The following is a 19,615-nucleotide window of genomic DNA, read 5'->3' as shown; positions in this document are numbered from 1 at the left end:
AATGTCAATACTAGTGCTCCAAATGACAAATATAAATGGAATTATTGAATTTGAATTTTCATTTTGAGCCCAAACTTGCATGTATGAGTGGAAATTTTGAATTCAAACTTAGCATTAAATTGTCATTTTGCATCTACATTTTCATTTTGTTTTAATACTGATATGTTTCCATACACGAGTGGCAAAAACATTTTGTCTATAGCTATTTAGTGCCATTCACACCCATTCATTAAGGACTCACCCGCAGGTGCCCTCTAGTGCTTTGCCATCATGTTTTTGGTATAATGAGAGGAATAAAAAGTGACTTGGCTCCCTTTAAACTGACTCTGCTCCTACAGACTCCTGCTGACTCCATCAGGCCTTGTATTGGTTTTGAAATTACATACTGAATTTGGTTGCTTGCCCAGGACTTTGAGACTATTAAACATAACCTATAGATTACAATGTGTTCAAACTTTTGACTGGCAGTGTATTTATGACATCACATCTTGCTGATATATAAACTAACCTATGCTGGTTTGTATGAGTGTAAATGAAAGAGGAGAACTGATTTCTAGAGTGAAGTGAGGTGACAGTGCAGATCAGTGGAGGCCTCTGGAAATAGGCCTCACTGTATATGGCGGTGGCATTAGATCTACTTCTATTTCCAGTGTGGGCATGTTTCACTGTCACTGTGTCACTATGTCACTGCATATGTCTAACTGTGCGTTTGTGCTACTGACTGTGTGTTTATGTTTCAGGCTGAAGGGGCAGTATCCGTGTTTAAAGAGTGTGCCAGAATGAAACCTCAGGACCCCACGCCACCACTGTTGGCAGCTAAAGTGTGCATCAACCAGCTGCACTGGGTAATCCACACAAACACAAACAGAGAGTAAACCCATGTTCCTGTAAAGTAATTTCCCTGTGCTGCTGAATGGACATTATGTAAACTGCCCCACATAACAATACCATGAAATTTACGCAATTACAGTATAGTACGATAAAATATCCATCACAAACTCAAACAGCCACCTACTCACAATAGAAGGCTTGACAATGAGGAGATTAGGGCACATCTGCTGGAAGAGCAGAGAGTAAGGCTGATAGGGAGAGTGCAGGTTATAAGAGGCTTATGTCTTTAATCACAATAGGCCACTATAGTTGTAGACCTCCACAGTAAGTACATGACTTAATGCCACTGGCCAGACCACTCGACACTAGGATTCCCTGAGCCGTGTTACTATTATCAGCCTTTAAACTAGAGACAGAAAGTTAACACCAGATACAAGAGATAGGAGACATTACTGTGGGCATGGTTCGCAGTCAGCATGTTTGAATTGATGCATGTTGTTAGCTTGTTTCCCACTGAGTTGTTGATAAGTACCTGGAAGCTGCACTGTGTACAATATATTAGAGCATTGTCATCACTTAAACAGCAAACAGGAATGGTCTGTACATGTGTGTATTTGTTGAATTTGTTTTTATACCTTTTCATGACATTTTCTGACTGTAAGAAAACCACTTTTTTATATATATTTTTCAAAACTGAAAAGACAAAGTCATTTATGTTTGGTTAGTGAGGTCAAAGTTAGGGTAAAGCATAGAATATTCTTATTATACATGGAGTTAAAGGAGCACTCTAGCCAAAACAAAAAATGTAGCCATTGCTTCATCTGTTGTAATCATGCCTACCTGCCACCTACAGTGGTGCCACAGTAGTATGTGGGAAGTGGGAAGGTGGGAGGAACTTTTAAAATCAACAAGAGCTTTGGGGTGGATACTTGAAGATGGGCTGCCTTCTCCAAAATGTTGCCACAAATTTGGAAGCATTTCATTATCTAATATGTCTTTTTATGCTGTAGCATTAACATTACTTTTCACAAGGGCCCAAACACTGTAAAAATAGCCCAAGACCATTATTCCTCCTCAGCCAAACTTTACTGAGGCAGCATTCCCTTGGCATCAGCCAAACCCCAATTCATCCATCAGAGAGTGAAGTGTGATACACCACTCCAGCTTACAACTGGCATTATGCATAGTGATCTTAGGCTTGTGTGTAGCTACTCATAAACTTTTTTCAAACCTACAGTTTTTGTGCTGATGCTGCTTCCTTTGTCTGTTGAGATTGCATTGCTTTGCATCGCTGTGTGCTTGATTTATATATCTGTTAGCTGTGGGTGTGGCTGGAAAACTTTAACTCAGTAATTAGCAGAGGTGTCCACATACATTTGACCATGTATTTTATGCATGGCTTTACTTTGTAGACATGTTTGTTTGTGTGTCTTGTAGATAGAGGAGGCTGAAGCTCTTGCACAAAGTGTGGTTGCTTTGGGAGAAGGAGCTGAAGAGTCCCTTGCCAGAGCTCACTTGGCAATCGGCCTGTGCTGTAGTCTACGGGCTTCAGACGGTAAACACATCACTCTTTATATGCTTTCAGCATGGTGATCATCATTCATTAACTCTATTCACCCTCAAACAGTCCTGACCATCAACCTCCTTATCCACTTATCCTCTTCTGTCTTCATATCCCTTCTTTCTCTATAACCTTTCATGTTGCTGCCCTTGTGTTTACAGCCACGCTGAAAGGTGACCGGGATGAGTTCAACAGAAGAGCTTTACAAGCCCTGCAGACGTAAATCTAAATAGAGTTACTTCTCTCAGTCTTTACTGCAATAGCAGGTTACCATGTATGTTTATGTTTATATTTTCTTGCTCTTAGAGCACATGAAGTGGACCCCCAGGACCCTCAGATTGCCCTCTATCTTTCTCTTCAGCTTGCCTTGGTGCGACAGGTGAGAACACAGGCTCTCTCAGCCTTACATGTGAAACATATTCTAATCAGGGTCACCCTAAGGTCCCTTTTGCACCATAGTTTAGGATAATGATGTCATCTCTATGTCCATTTACTCAAGGACCTGTTAGCAGGTCTAGATTTCCCTTCCTTCTTGACTGAATGGATGGTGTTTTGATCCTACTCTGTGCAAGTCTCTAACATTGTCTCTCCTTTCCTCTTTCTTTCTCTCTCTCTGTTTGGAAGGTGTCAGCAGCGATGGAGCCTCTGCAGTTGGCTCTGCGTCTGCGCAGTGAAGACCTGCACTCCTTGCACCTGCTGGCTCTCTTGCTCAGTGCCCAAAAACACTACCAACACGCCCTCGACACTCTGACAGTCGCCCTCAACCAATATCCCGAGAACTTCAAGTGTGTGAGAGCATGTACTCATTTTAGTAAATTTTCAGGATAAAAGATTCCTTACTTTTTAGGGCATCAAGAAAATGGTCCTGATGGTGTCATTTTTTTACATGTTGTTTTTTAAAGGTCCCATATTCTAAAATTTGAAGTGCCACAAATCCGATTTTCTGCCCTAATGTGACTCAGATCTGATATTTTCAGGGCTGTGTGGAAACACAAATCTGATCTTTTCAAATCCGACATGAGCTGCTTTCATATGTGGTCCTAGATTGGATACGTATCCGATTCATGGCCATGTGAGCCTTAATGTGAAGGATCAGATCTGAATCCATGCGCCTTTTTTTTCACTGCACTTGCACCGTCATTCAGCGTTACCATGGCAGCAGCGCCAAACAAAAGTTAAAGCCTGTGAATGGTCGAAAAGCAACACAACTCACCTTTTTCACATTCTTCTGGCTCTAATGAAGCTGAGAGCTGATCAGAATGAATTATCTTTGCAGCGAAGCTCGTTCTGCTCGTTAGTCTGTTTGCTGATGATGCATGTGATGCATGTGATTCATTCATGTGACATTACTGAGTAAGATGTGCACATGCAGGTCATTTCAGGACGGCCCTTCGTTCACATTAATGACAGATTTGAGTCACTTACCTAAACAAGTGTGAACCATCGAGTCAGAGAGATCAGACTTCAGCAAGAAATCAAATTTGAGCAATGAGGCTTATAATGTGAACGTAGCTTAGATATGGGCCCTTTAAAACAGAAAGGGGAGTTCTGTTACATGTGTTACTGAAGTTAAGATTAAGGACAGGTGTAGAATGAGGCTTAAAAGATTATAGATAATTTATTTTGGACATATAGAAAATTACAATATATTACATACACACACACACACACACACACACACACACACACACAAACAAATATATATCTTGTAGATGCCAAAACAGAACAAAATTGGAACAAAATTATTCTTCCATTTAGACTTTTAGACTATGTAGTACAGACTATATATAGTACTGTACATAGTTTACAATAAAACAATTAGAGCAGGAAAACAGGTTTCTGCATTCCACCAACATTTCCCTTCACCTCTATGCTGAATGTGCTGCTCTAAATGCTCTGAAACTGCAAAGTACATGTCTAAGAAAGCCCTTTTTTTGTGTATGTCCTTGAATGACCCATCAGCTAGAGTCCTGCACTGCGCATGGGCATGGCCTGTTTGGTGCTGTAATCTCTTGACCCTGCAAGTGTGTGTGTCTGGGAGGATAACTATAACTGCTGTGTGAAAGGCCAATCTTGGCATCTGAGTCCTCTCACTGCTGAGCTGGGCAGTGGATGATACAGTCTTTAGATATACTACCATTCCAAAAAATGGAAGTCATGTGGCATATTAACATTTTTTGTTGATATTTTGATAATAAAAATGAACATAATAAATGTTATAAACAAGCTATTTTAAGATGATTTGCTCAATATTACAAGTTTCTGTAAACAAAAAGGAAGTTATTACATGATAAATAATATACCTTAATTATCCGAGTGAAGATTTGATCACCAGTTTTCAAATACACGTTATACATTTCTTCATTCATTCAGACGTTTGAGCCCCTTGAAATTTTCATGCATTCATTTCCCTTAGATAACCTGTCACAACTTTAATATGTGCCACCAATATATAGAAAATCACAACTTTATTTATGTTATGAATTTTGATGTATGATATATCTCCATAATTCCAACTCTTACTTGTAAGCTGTGAATAAAACTTATTCAAAATTCAGAGACACTAAAATTTGCAGTAAAACATGGGGGCTTTTTTTAAAATAGCTTTGTGCCATCATTTCCATTTGACAACTGCAGGTACTGTAGCATAAGCTTCCATTCTATTAATAACTTCAATGTATCTTAATAACCCCCATTTACCTCAGGAAAATAATGGGCAACATACATAGTCTTTGTCATTCTTGAAGTACTTGGCTTTTTTTTTGTTTCTTTTTCCTGGCATATTTGAAAGCCTTGTTCCGTGGCATTTGAATTAAAAACTAAATTTTCTCAGGCTGTGATTGAGCTAAACCTCCACTGGAAGGGTGACAGAAGGAAATATGCATGTGCTGTATCTGTGTGTGTGTGTGTGTGTGTGTGTGTGTGTGTGTGTGTGTGTGTGTGTGTGTGTGTGTGTGTGAGAGAGAGAGAGAGAGAGAGAGAGAGAGAGAGAGAGAGAGAGAGAGAGAGAGTATGTCAGTGAAGAAGTAAAGAATCTTTCAGTAAAAAAAGTCACCTGCAAAGAAAAATAAAAAATCTTTAAAGGTGCCAGTGTCTTTTCAGGCCCCTGGAATTATCTAAACCCCCCACCCCTTATGCCATCCTTGTTATAGACTCACTTACAGCTCTATACAGCTTCCCCACATATTTTCCTACATATTGTAAAGGTTTGCACACTCCTAGTCAAATTAAATGTTATATTGATTTTGCTAGTGAAAATAAGCTAAAACCTCCTCTACAAAGAACATGCTAAAATATGGATTTTGCTGCCATTTGTAATGCACATTTCTATTTATTTGCTGGGTTTAACATATTGGAAAAATACAAATGAATAAATATAAAATTAGCCATAACAGCAACTGTGCATTAAAATGTATAGCTCTATGCTCTTTGTGGATGGATGGATTCACTTTTCTGTGTGTGTGAACTTATATCAACAAAATATCATTTCACCAGTCTTTTGCACAGGACTGTATTACTGAAAACCTATGAAGTGGCGTTCTAGTGTCATATAGGAAATCTTTTCCACATAGCTCTTCAACCAAATTATGCTATATGTTTTTGAACAGTGATTCCGAACTTTTTCGCAGTAGTGTTGGTGCTCAGAGGCCTTTTCCTGCATAGCTATACCAACAACCTGGCTGTAGTCTACGGGGATTGCTAGCCTAGTTTAAGGTGCGACATCCTGATTTGTGTGTGCCTGTGTGTGTGCAGTGACATGGAAGTAGGTTATGTGTTAACCAAAGTGTTTTACCATGTGTTGGAAGCAAAAGGGATTTCATTAGCGCAGAGTGTGGCCTACTTGGCCAGATAGCACAAGCCAGGTCAGTAAATTCAGGTTTTGCATATGAAGGACAGGGTAAATAAATGAATACCCTGCCACAAAACAATAAGTGCCAATGGGAGCGTCTCTACCCTTAGGAGTTAATGTCTCCTCTATGCCAGTTTGAATCATGCCCTCCCAAATGCTAACTGTTCTCTCGGGGCAGATCCACTGTCTTCTTGCTGGGTGCAGGTGGTGGAGAGCAATTGTATAATTCTATGAGTGATGACTAACTCTGTAACAGCACGACGCCCTTATGGAAACTTCAGCATGCCATTGGCTTGAGTGTCTGTCTGTGACAGTGATTCATCAGTATTGGTTGCCATGGTGTCAGCAAACACAAACAGTTTATCTGTGCAGTGGAGATACAGGTTAGACCTCACCTTTAAATCTGATAGGACTGTGTTCATGTCTTGGACGCTCTTCACATTTTAGCCATATGGGGTCAGTGTTGTTCTCTAAGGTTCCAGAGAGAGAAAGAGAAATGAGTGAGAGAGGAAAGAGAAAAAAAGACACAGGAAATAATTAGGCCTAAGATCAAAGGTCAGTACTCTATAGAGGGATATTTTGCTTATATGTACACATACATGCGCACCCATATAAGGAGTTTTGCTGGACATGGTGGTTGTGCTTTTGCATGGCTATGCCTAGAATGACAGGGAATTTTAAAAATAGTATGTTTACCATTGACACCACTTTATTTCTGTCTTTCTTATTCCCAGATCTGCAGCTAGTTTTGCTCTATAGAAACTGTGTGAGCCCCTGGTAAACTGAAGCGGGGCTGCAGTCCAACCTTGTCATATCATGTAGCTCATATCGCATGGCCTCTATTTGCACACTGTGCTCGGCAACACACACCACGACCAGCAGCTCAGGTTTTGTTTGGTGGATCACTTTCACTCTCCACAGACTCACATAACTATATAATATTGAACTGACCATAGAGAGAGACACTAACACACACACACACACACGCACCAAACAGTACAGTACAGTACACAGAAATGTACAGTGGCTGAGAAGTGGCCAGTGAACTTCAAATGCTCAGAAAAATGATAAAACATGCTGCAAACTAAGAAAATCAAAATGACAACATCTCAGAAAACACTTGCAGAGTCAAGATACAGATAACTAATATCACAGTATCCTAATGCAAATTAGCTGTAAGAGTCTAGCTGTAAAATTTCAGACAGCAATGTCAGACATGACTGATAACTGCCATAGCACAGCTATGACATGTCAGTTAACCTAATAACCATGAACTTCCTGGAATGTCTCAGCAGTCTTATCAACTTCTGTGATTTTCCATCAAAGATCATCATCTTTCAGAGTCTTCTGGAAACATTACCATTGTGTTACGACTGGCACTGCAGCATTTCTGAAGTTACATGAGTAGTTCAGGTGTAGTCATGTTGATGAAAGTGTTTTCTGTATTTGCACTGAGTTTAAGTTTGCAGTGCAGTTTTAATTGTACTGTGCGTCAAAACAATTGGTTTGCTCTGAAAAGGACTAATATTTCTGTTTTAAAAATGGTTGATTCTGTTCATTTTATATATTCTCTATGTAAACCGACTTATCATAAAATAGCAGATGTTCAAGCTGTTTTGTTTGTATTCTTGTAAGTGTTTGTCCACATAAACGCATAGGGTATTAAAATTATACTGCGCAAAATGATACATTAAATGTAAGCATACAAGACATGCTGCTGATCCAGTTACATTTGAGGAAAAATAAATAAGATGGTAGGTCAAATTTGTATTAACCTACGTGGACGAATGAACAGATTAACATTATTAACTAGTTACAGAAACTATAAACGCCAGTTTCTGTTTTGGAACAGGTTCAGTTTCATTTTTGTTCCAAGCTAAAAAATGTGATCATTCTTAACTGGTTTGGCATTCTGGACCATGATGAACCGTGTAGTAATCACAAGCCTTTTAATATACAGAATCAGAGATCATAAGTAATTAGACAAATTAGTTAAATAAAGTGTCATGTTTAGTACATGGTTGCAAATCTTTTTTTAATCAGTACTTGACTTAAGTCTATGATTCATGGCAGCAGACTTTGGCATGTTCCCTGGTGAGCCCCTGCCAGGCCTGTGAGGCAGCCATTTTCAGTTCCTGCTAATATCAGGGGCTTTTGAGCTTTTGGTTATGTCTTCAGTGTGTCATATATGAGTAGGCTTTGGGTCAGGTGATTTCCTTCCAGTCAAAAAAAAAAGAAAAATCCACATTTAAGCCCTGAAAAACTCCATAATTGCTTTAGTAATATGTTTAAGGTCATTGTCCTGATTTCAAATGGAAACATCATCCACATCATCCAGTATTTTCTCTATTTACTTCTTCTTTCCATCTGTCTGATCTTTATCTTATCATACCCTAAGACTCGTCTCAGAAGTCTACAGGCTTTTAGAAGAGTTTTGCAGGCGGTAAAATGGCCTTTCTTTGATCATCCACTTTTTAAGTCTTCCATTGTCAGCCAAGTTGTTTGTTATTAATACGCTCACTAGTGTATTATTGCCAAAATGTTACCCAACACTTGATTTTGCTAAACAGAATATTGTTGCTGTGGCTCTGATGGATTTATTCTGCATTTCAGTCTCATGTTGGGCAGTTTCATTGACATTGATATGTCTTTGCTCCACATATTGAGAGCATTTTGAAGCATTAGGCCACATTCAGGAGGACAATTTTGTGTCTGTAAAAACATATCTCTTGCCTTTGATTTCAACGACAATGATGCAGGCACCAGGGCTTAAAGATTACTTCATCTGAGGTCTGTATATGTGAGCAACAGGATACAGTCTGGGGTGGTGGTTTATTTAAATTGTAATAGTAAGTTAACAGAATGAGAATATTCTATTGACTTTATTTGATTATTTGAAGTTCACTAAACTAAATTTTAAGGTAGCTTAAGGTAACTAACTTTTTTGAGTCAAATCCCTGTTTTTTCATTGTAGAACAGCGAGGGCTTAACAGTAGATTCCGTTTGCAGATGCTCTTATCTGTCCTCTATCACTCCCTGGAGTTCGGATTGTGTTTGCAATGCGTTGCCCAGGCATCGTCATTTGGGGTGACCAGAAATCTAGTGGTACAAGAGGTGAGCCATCAACCAGAAGGTTGCAGGTTCAAATCCCATGACTGGCTAGGAATAACTGATTGTGCCCTTGGGCAAGGTACTTGGCTCCCTGCTGCCCCAGGTGGTGATGCTCTCCTGCCCCCAGTTTGGGCATAGTTAGGCAGCGAAATGATGAATTTCCCTTGTAGAACCAATAAAATACATAACATATTGAATATGTGCAGACATGAAACAGTGTTCGCGTAGCTCTAAGTGTTTGTGTTCATCTGCTTGCATGAAGTCTGTTTCTGGCTTTAGAATCCCTCTTAGGACATTCTGTCAGATGTACTGTCCCTTGGCTGCAGTCAGCATGCTCTTGTCAAACGATTCAGTGCTCCACTACTTTACTGTCACACAAACACTCCTAGGTGCCCTTCCACACACACAACCCCATCCACCCACTCATGAGCTGAGGAGGCATGCTTCAGTGGGAGTGTGTCCCATGGCTACAGCAGTATTGCTGGGTGCAGGCTGTCAGTATCACACACATACAGCACCCATCTACACATATAAGCACTGCTAAAGGCCTCAGCTCAGAAAAATGCCAGGCACAGACATTTTTAATGGAACATAGAAAATGGATGACTCACTGGTGTACTATGTGTACTGTTGCCCTATCATTGCTTTTCTTGTTAAACTGATGTGCTTGTATGTTTTTCAGTCTACTCTTTACTAAAGTGAAACTGGAGGAGGCTCTATTCGGTCCTGCTGTTGCTCTGCAGACATGTGAGGACATGCTTCAATTGTGGCAGAGCCGCTACGACTTTGCCCGGCCCAGGTAAAATATGCATGCGTGCGTAAGCGTATGTCTGCGGTTGCTAGGCAAATGGATGCATCGGCCTAAAGTGAAGCCTATTGTTGCAGTGAGGTTGATGACAGTAGCAGTATCCCTCCTCCCGAGCCAAGCCCAATAAGCAGAAAGTCCAGCGGCTTACACCTCACTCTACCAGACTTCCAGGAGACAGAAACCGGTCTGTATTATTGTGTGTGTACATCATTGTCTGTGAACATGATCCGATTATATCTTGGATGTCAGAAGTGTCCAGCTCTGAGCTGATAAACAAAAAATAACTGATATTAAGATTACGACATTATGCATTTTGTTTTTGGAGTATATCTTGGTGGAAATGTGTGATGATTTACAAAACCAGAAACTGGATTGTCAACTTTGTAGAAGATCAAGCCAAGTCAAGACCAAGCCAAGTCAACATTTCTAAAATGCCATTTTTTATTGTTACTTTTTTTAATATCCAGTAAACTGCAGTTGCACTGTCTGTTTTAACTCTTCTTGTTATGTGTGGGGAGAGGTGTGAGTTGTTTTCACAGCAGGGGGTTCTCACCCCTCCCCTTTCACGCCTCATTGCTCCTTGGCAGCTCAATGGGGTCACAACATTTCACACACAGAGAGCCAACAGTGTTCTAGTTAAACTGTTAACAGAGTAATGAAGGAAAAGTTTTTTATTTGATTATATTAATTAAAAAATATTTTTGATTTCCTTTCCATCCGTGGAATGGTCCCTGCATTTATTTTTTTACATTGTAGTGACCAGATTTGTTTGCTATTAAGAGCATCTCTAATTTCTGAGTTGTATGATTTCAAACTATAATGCTTTACAGAAACTGCTAAGATGGTAGCCACTTACATACCTTAATTACAGCAAAGCAGGCTGAACCTTTTTTTGTAAACACAAAATACCGACTGGTATCCAGTTGCAAATGAGTGATGTAGTCTAACCTGAAGCAGTGGGTGTACTAGGACTAGCTAACCTGATCATAGTTAGGAAGACAATCCAAGTGTTTTTTCCACATTTTATGTTAATAAAGCTAATTAAAATAGCTTTTGGTAACTAACATTAGCAGTAACTCTCCAGTATCTGTCAGTAATTGTTCAAGCACACTCAAGTCTCTCAGTGCTGCAATTGTTTTTCATGTTTATGGGGTACATGAAGATTCTAAAGAGGCATTGACCTTTTTCTGCTCCAGGCAACCAGCCTCGCAAAGACAAAACTTTTTTTTTTTTTAAAGGTAGAAGCATTCTTAGCTGTAATTTGTTCCAGTCCTTGTTTGACCGGCAGTAGAACAACTAAAGGTTTTCTTTTCAACTCATTTCCAAGAGTCAGGGAGAAATTTATTTCCATGGCAGATTAGCATTAGGTTTTAGTGTTCATTTATTACCTTTTTTTCTCTTATGTCAACATTTTTGCCAAATGCATGAATCTCTTATGTTCCACTCTTCATATTTAAGTGATTATGCTCATATGGTGTATACCTCTATGTACACACTTAAAAATTATATTTATTAGATTTGGGTAAAGAACATGGTTGTATATAGCACCAAAAAGGGTTCTTCTATTCTTACGATACTGAGCTTGTAACAACAGCAGAACCCTTTTTGGTGCTATATAGAACCCTTTTCAAACCTTTTTATGTATACAACCTCGTACAGCACGTTTGCTATTTCACAATGCAAAAAGCCCTTTAATCATGCAAAGGTTCATGAGTCTAGTTAAACCCTTGAAGACCTATCATTTTTAAATGTGTAGGCTACACTTCTGTTCTCAACCTAATTTTAAGATTGAGCATAATGTCATAGCACAAAAACCCTTATGTCAAGAGATCTAGTGGAAAATAAGAGATAACTGACATAAAACAACAAAACCGCTAAAATGCCAAAAAACTCCACCCAAAGCTTTAAGATAAATAATATTTAAAAGACTTTTATACAACAGTTAGTTCTGGCCACGCAAGCTGATTGGTTGAGAGCTGTTCTAACCGTGCTGATATTTTTCCATAACATCACAGGTTTTTCACACTGTATCACTCCGTTGAGATATCATTGCTAAGCAGCAACTTTGATAAGAGACGCTCAAGCCATTTGAACGTTTTTACTTCTTACTTTGCCGCAAACAGAAAACGGATACTTTGAAGATCACATTTTACCGACAGCCGATTTGGTCAGACTCTGAAGATGAGGCTACGCTAAATCCCCAAACTATCAATTTATTTATTTCTTATTTATTTACTGTTTTACAAAAGCAAGAGAACACTTGTTATGAATAACATCACAGCTGATGATCTGCAGCGACCAAATCACAGCCATGATGTTATTTCGTGATAACTCACTCCCTCTCGTGCTCTATTGCTTAAATATCACGTAGGCCCCATTTTCCTTGCTTTTTAGAAATAAAACAGCTTGATGTAGTCAATTGTTAAGTGCACCACTCACTCTCCAGTCCAATAATGCTACAGAAAAACTTGTTTTGAATTCACTGTTTCTGTGATGCCTTGAAAAACCGACATACTTACCCACTTCCACCTATTTGACCTAAAGCCAGTTAAAAACTGCTCATTTATGTTGAAATTATGAAGAGAGTTTCAGCTGAGTGCTTTGAGTGAGGAAACTGGACACCTCTGTCATGACAGTGTATATGAATAAGACTGCGTGTGTCTGTATGTGTGTAAACCATTCGTCTTGTCTCAGGATCTCAGAGCGCCCCGTCTCTGGCCGTGTCTCGGCTGGAACAGGCCATGTCTGAGGTGTCTGCCATCAGCTCCACCCACAGGCAGGGCCCCGCCTACATCTGGACCACCCTGGAGCGTATCTGGCTGCAGGCAGGTAAGAAAGTCCACACCAATCACGTGTGAATGAACAAGAGAACAATGAGATTATTGCATGTCAGATACTTTATACGAGATGATTATATTCAGAAGACATTGGCTTAAAATACAGTAATGATCAGTGGGTAATCTTAGGAATTCAGTACAGCTGATGCATGAACAGCTGTTAGCGCTTAGCTTCAGAGAGGCCATGAAGTTCTGTGTGCCCCTGACATGAACCGCATGTTATCTTATGTTATTTATACACAGCTGTATGTGAAGCGCCTTTCCCAGGGCTATTATTCTGGGTATTTGTGCCCTCTTGCTTCCATTTCCAACATTCCTCTGCAATGGGCTCATTTCCTGCCTGAAATGGGCTACATCCTTGTTTTGCACCAGCAAAAAAAAAAAAAAAAAAAAAAAAGCAGGCATAAGTCAGTGAGTGGCAGGCAGGCTGATGTAATACTGGAGCAGAGCACCACACTGCAGGCATTGCCCAACTCAGCCAGACCACCATATTGCATTTGGAATGAAAGCCTTCAACTATTGAGCAAAAAGAAAAAGCTGTGTAGGCTACAGTGTTAGCCTTTTCTCCATTATGTCAACATATTCTGACTTAAATTTTAATTGAGACACACTGGAACAAACCTGCAGTGATGTTGAAAATTCTTCACTTTTATCTGCAATAATCAGATTTCCTTCACGTCATGATAATATTGGGAAAACAGAGAATTTTAGAGCTGATTTTTTTTTTGAAAACTGCTAAAAATGTTCTGGAACATTAGTGAGGTCCTGGAAAAATGTAAAGTTGGGCAGCTTAACCCTTGTGTGGTGTTCAGGGTGTGGGACCTGTTTTCAGTGTTTACCAAAAGAAGAAATTATGTAATTTATTATTATTTCAACCTCAGATTTTCTGTGAAGAACATATAAAATAACACATTTTCAGTGACTGCACACAGTTCACCCCCACACATTTATATTACACATGTGGTGTTGTGGTGAACCTATGGGAAATAAGTATGGAGGTGCTGTGTCCCTTCACTCTGTTCTCCTCCTACATGGCCTGCTGTGAGAGTGTGTGTGTGTGTGTGTGTGTGTGTGTGTGTGTGTGTGTGTGTTTGTGTGTTTGTATGTGTATATGGGTATATGTGTGTGAGGGTGGACAACATGGGCAGGCTGCTGACTGGCTACAGCTGCTAAAGGAGAACTCTACACGGACCACTTGTAATATTTTTTACATTCATTGTTATGGCTCAAATAGGCATATTTACGTAAATGTATTGGCTTTTGTTACATTGCAGGAGCAATAAGTTCAAAGCAGGCTATTTTTGCGGCTTAGTTTCCATATATGGATTGTATGGACCTGAGGAAAATGTAGTTTTACATGATATGGGCCCTTCAATTGGGTTCAAGACAAATGTATGTAAATAAAAGAAAGCATTTATTGAGACACTTAATGAGCCTTGCAAAAAACAGTTCCACTTCCTGAATGGTGGCTGAATTAAGAGGGCAGCAGTGAGTAATATTTATTTATTTGAGTTTCAACAGTTAGGAAGAAATATAGCTTTGAGGAATGTGTGCCTGTGTTTCGGTCAGTCAGTTAGGGGTCATTAAGGGTTTTAATGCTGACTTTAATGTTACTGATGTTGGAACATGCAAGCCTAAAGTTAATTTGCATTATATGTTGCAATGTTTATCTGTATTGTCCCTGTCAAAGATACAAATAAATTAAAATAAATGAAATGCTGTTATTATAAAATTTAATACACATTATAAAAGACAGCATACATTTTTTAATTCTGTAAAATAGAGAAAATTTAGAAAATGTCTTGGAAAAAGTCCTGGAAAAATGATCTCCTAAAAAGCGTGGCAACCCTGAATTGTGTGTTTACATGGAATGTAGAGTGCTTGTTTTAAAAATGATTAACTCTAAAAACTCTTTTAAAAAGATGGCTTGTCCATGTTTTTTGTTAGATGCGCTCAATTATTTATCCTTCATACTCAGAACGGCTCAAAGCTTTAATCTTTATTTTCCCTCAGTGTATTAGCATGCCCAAATTATCCCATCTGTGCTCCTGAAAAACAAACATGCACACGCGCGCGCACATACTCAGAGGCTGTAACGAGGATCTAGTAATATGGTGATGGGCAGCCGTGCGTGCCAGTACAGAGCTGTGTGCATGTGTGTCTTTGTGTGTTTTGTGTTAGCCAGTGAGGAAGAAGTGTGCAGCTGTCTGGGATAGCCCTCACTGTGAACTCCTGCTGCAGCAGCAGTGGCACATGACCTTATTTAGAGATAGAGAGGAATATCCTCCATTGTTTGTGGCCAAGTAAGGCCAAGTAACCAGTGACACATTTAAAAATATCCAAACATAATGAACTTAAAACACAGCTCAAGTAAACATTCTCTGTTTTAGTTGTGTGTATTACGTACCTTAAATGAAGCTGTTGTTTATGATCTTCATAAGATAGTGTTAATGATCCTGCACATTTAAGAAGCCCTGCTCTACAGGGAACAAACTTAAATGTGCTATTTTTGGGGGAAATTATAATGCATAATTTACTTCCTGAGTATAATATATTGGAAAAATAAAAACATAAAATGTGCCATAACTTTTTCACAGGCCACATTTTGTGGGGCTTTTTTCCCCTTAATGTGTTAATTTCAGCAAATAAATAGTAGTTGTGTATTAAATTGTGCAACGTATATTCTGTGCAGAGGATGTTTAACTTATTATTACTTCAATCAACAAAACCTGTACTTTGAATAGAGGTGCACAAACTTTTGCACAACTGTCTGTCAATTCTGGTTTCATTTTATTAGGTAACTAACTAGCGCTTCACTCTTTATCAGCCTTTTTTCATTATTTTCCAGCTGTGATTAGCTTCTTCCTTTCCACTTTGCATTGCATTGTGGGAAAGCTTTAACACCATACTTAGAAAAAATATAGATTCTAGGCACACAGGTTATTTTGAGTATATTCAACTATACTCAAGTAAAGTATATACACTTGTGAATACATCATGCAGCACAGTGTATACTCAAAAACATTTAGTTGTTGAATGTGGATGCACCAGTCATGAATATTTAGATGACCCTAACCCTGACCTTAAGCCTAACCCTAACCATAACTCCTTTACAGCCAAATAAAGCTGTTCTCCCCTTAGTTGTTGTCCGTCCCACCTGCAAGCCTAGCTCTCCCCATCACACAGTGCTACCAAGCCAGGAGGGTGTAGGCTAGCACCAGCCACCTCCAAGACACATGAAGCACCACTGCATCTTTTCACTAACACAAATTCTGCTTACACAACGTTACAGGACAGCTCCAATAACAATTGGTGGAAAACTGCCAATTCTGTTATGCCACACTGGCTACCATTAGCTGAGTGATAGGGAGAAGGGAGAGCCATCCATGCTCACTTGAACCCCCAGTCACAGATGTCTGTGGAATCAGAGAACAAACTTGCGAACTCCCACCAAAAGTGCCAACACTTAGACTGTTGTGACACTTTTCGAGTACTTCCTATTGACTAAAGTTGCAATATAAATAGCGTTATTTGCTCTTCAAGGGGTAAAAACGTCTTTTCAAATTTATACTTGAAAAATCAGTTAACGATAAATAACATGAATCAAAATAAAGATCTGTCCCGCAAGTAAGAAGGAACTGGCTATTTAACCAGTTATGAGTAATGCGTAATTGTGCTTCCCCACCCAGTCCTCAGGGCCCCCTAGATGGTCCATAATTTCTTTCTTCCCTGTGTGGGTTGAAACAGAAATGTGGACTCTCTGGGGGCTCCTAAGGACCAGGCCTAGAAACACTGTGCTGTAACATTTTTGTGTAAGTACACAAGCAGCAGCATTCACAGCACTTTGCAACACCGATCGGTCAAAATGAAAATAATAATTTAGCTGAGTTCTGAGTTCTTGTTTAGAGTTACAATCTACTGATTCTGATTTTGGCCCATTCAGATTCTGCTTCCCTAATGTTTAGTCTAAAATTGGGACACAGCAACTCTATAATTGTAGTCAATGTTCATGTAGCATTGCTTGTCATAGAAGCAGCTGTGTTTTCACTGTGTGTGTGTGTGTGTGTGTGTGTGTGTGTGTGTGTGTGTGTGTATGTATGTGTAGGGGAGCTGTTCATGGCGGACGGGCGAGTGAAAGAGGCACAGTTCTGTGTTCAGGAGGCAGCAGCGCTCTTTCCCACCTCCCACTCAGTGCTGCTCCTGAAGGGCCAGCTGGCTGAGCTCAGAGGCAATGATGCTGAGGCCAAAAGTCTGTATGATGAAGCCCTGGCCATCAACCCCACAGGACAACACATATTAATACACATGGTGAGTGCATCTCTCTACACACATACTTGCTTATTCTAACCCCTTGAAACCACACACACACAGAATTATTAAACCCTGTCTTGACTCCAAGCTTTTTATTTTTCAGTTGAACTTTTTTAGATTAAAAGGTACAAATATGCATCAAAGTGAATGTGGTGTTCCTTTAAAACTCATTTAAGGTAAGCGATTGGACCATAAAGACCATGTTGCATCTTTGAGGGAACATTTATATTGTTTGTTTCTTGGGGGGAAACAATGTACCTGAGCAGTCCTCTTTTTTCCCACAGTGTAGGTGTATTATTCTCTTATTAATCTGACAACTTATTCAGCAGCTGCTTCATTTTATTCAGTAACTATTATGAAATTTTGTAAGTTATGTAATTATAAGCGTAAGGAATTGAAGTGTGGGCCTGAATATAGACCCTCTGGGTTTAAGGGGTTCACTCATCGCGTTTACACTCAGATACTGCTCATAGAAACCAGCTTAGTCGTCACAATCATACTACATCACAGAAACATGGACAGCCTTTGTATCCTCTTCCCACACACATGCACTTTCCCACACTGCGCTCTTATACTGAAAGCGCAGAACCCAAATTAGATTCTTGAGACTCAGCATGCCTCTGCCTGTAACTACCTTAGGTTCTCTTCACACTACGGCAGATTTATGGTGTGTAATACAAACATCAGAGTTTGTGACACACTCAGCACCCCTCCTGGTGTCATTCAGCACATCTGCAGTATGTTCTCTGTAGTGTAAATAAATGTGTGTACTCAAAGCTGTAAGAAAGAGGTGGATATTGAAGGGATAGGGCAGAATTCACCAACAACAAAATAGAAGGAGTGCAGGGCAAGTGTAGCTTGGAATGAAGAATATCAGCTTTTCTATTAATGGTCACAGAAATGGTTGCTGATAATCAGTGGCAGAACATGGCTATTAGAGCTAGGTCTTTTGTTCAGGCCATAAAGGTCAAAATGGAGGTCAAAAATGATGAAAAAACACCCCTAGGGTAATGTTAACTTCTGATAGCACCCTTGGGATTTAATGTTAGCTTGTAAAAGACATTCCATGTTTGAAGCTTGTAACAGATATTTTAACATACATTTGACCTTGTAGCAGTTTCGCAGTGACTCTTTCAGAGACCTGAGAGCTGCTTATGACATCTGACTGAAATGCATGGGTTCAGACTGCCACTCACAATCAATAAATAAGATAATTACTACAATACTTGCAGTGTTTAAATACAACAAGCATGATTATTATATTTAATAAAAATAGCTTAAAAGTACAGATATGGATTTCTTTTTACAGAAATCATTAGAACACTTCTGAAGGCCTGGACGGCCCTGAGGGTTCCCTACTGCTGCTGATGCAGTCCTAATAATACTGCTGCTTGTGTTGTAATTATTAGTGATTATTGGTATTAAATTTATTCTTTTAAAAAACGCTCTTAATTTAAAGTGTACCAAACATGTAAGATAAACTGTTTGGAAAAACTCAAATTGCTACACAAGGGTCTACTCTCGTATGTTAAAATGCAACTAAAGTGTGTAAAATATCCCCAGTGCTCACTACATCCAAACATGTGTCCAGTGAGGCTAAACAAAAGTCAAATGGTATCATATATACTATACCATATTTTTTTACATTTTTAAAATGTCCACTGTTTTGCTTTTCTTAAGACATCCATGCTTTAGTTGCTTGCTTCCCAGGATTATGTCTGATGATAGTTGGCAAAGGCTGGGCTGCTCTTGAAACGTCAAACACCCAAGGTTCATGAACTGCGATACTCATGTTGTCATATTAAATGTTAATTCCAAAGTTGGACATTCTTATTGTCAAATGCACTTGCAACTTTAATAATATTTTTTACTCCCAAGAAATAAATTCAGATGGAAGCAGGGATGAGGTTGATGGTTGTGATAAGAGGCTCATAGTCAATTTATTTAAATATTGGAGGTACATATTCCTTGTGCCCATCAGATTTGCCCAAGATAAGAAATCTCCTTATGAATTACGGAGATGAGGATACGTGATTATCACACCACTAAAACTTGCCCAAACTTTTAATTTAGTTGTCATTTTCTTGGACACTAATTATCCAAACTGTAGAATGTTTGTAAAGAGTCTGTCCTTTGAATAACCCCCAGTGTCCACTTAATGGCCAATGTATTTTGTCAAAATTGTTCTGTTTCGATATAAACTGGGCAGTCCTGATCTTGGTTAGGGCTTACATAAGCAGTGTCTTCACTAATCACAAGACTCATGTCAGTTGTTCTGCTCACATATATAGCTTTAATAAAACTAT

At 39.2% G+C, this 19,615-nt stretch overlaps 1 protein-coding gene across 2 annotated transcripts in view; it reads left to right on the top strand.

Moving 5' to 3' along the window:
* The window catches only part of ttc7a (tetratricopeptide repeat domain 7A), a 70,053-nt gene that overhangs the window by 31,722 nt on the left and 18,716 nt on the right, over positions 1-19,615 (top strand). For both annotated transcript variants that reach the window (XM_037538694.1, XM_017690603.2), the window contains 9 exons: positions 741-845; positions 2,269-2,386; positions 2,554-2,611; positions 2,699-2,771; positions 3,017-3,177; positions 10,036-10,152; positions 10,239-10,345; positions 12,856-12,990; positions 17,104-17,306. In XM_037538694.1, the coding sequence (XP_037394591.1) occupies positions 741-845; positions 2,269-2,386; positions 2,554-2,611; positions 2,699-2,771; positions 3,017-3,177; positions 10,036-10,152; positions 10,239-10,345; positions 12,856-12,990; positions 17,104-17,306 (1,077 nt within the window). The remainder of the gene's footprint in view (positions 1-740; positions 846-2,268; positions 2,387-2,553; positions 2,612-2,698; positions 2,772-3,016; positions 3,178-10,035; positions 10,153-10,238; positions 10,346-12,855; positions 12,991-17,103; positions 17,307-19,615) is intronic.

This window comes from Pygocentrus nattereri, chromosome 5, assembly GCF_015220715.1.
Source record: "Pygocentrus nattereri isolate fPygNat1 chromosome 5, fPygNat1.pri, whole genome shotgun sequence".
Taxonomy (NCBI): Eukaryota; Metazoa; Chordata; class Actinopteri; order Characiformes; family Serrasalmidae; genus Pygocentrus; species Pygocentrus nattereri.
The sequence above is the reverse complement of the archived record's forward strand: the minus strand, read 5'-3'. Positions and strand labels throughout refer to the sequence as shown.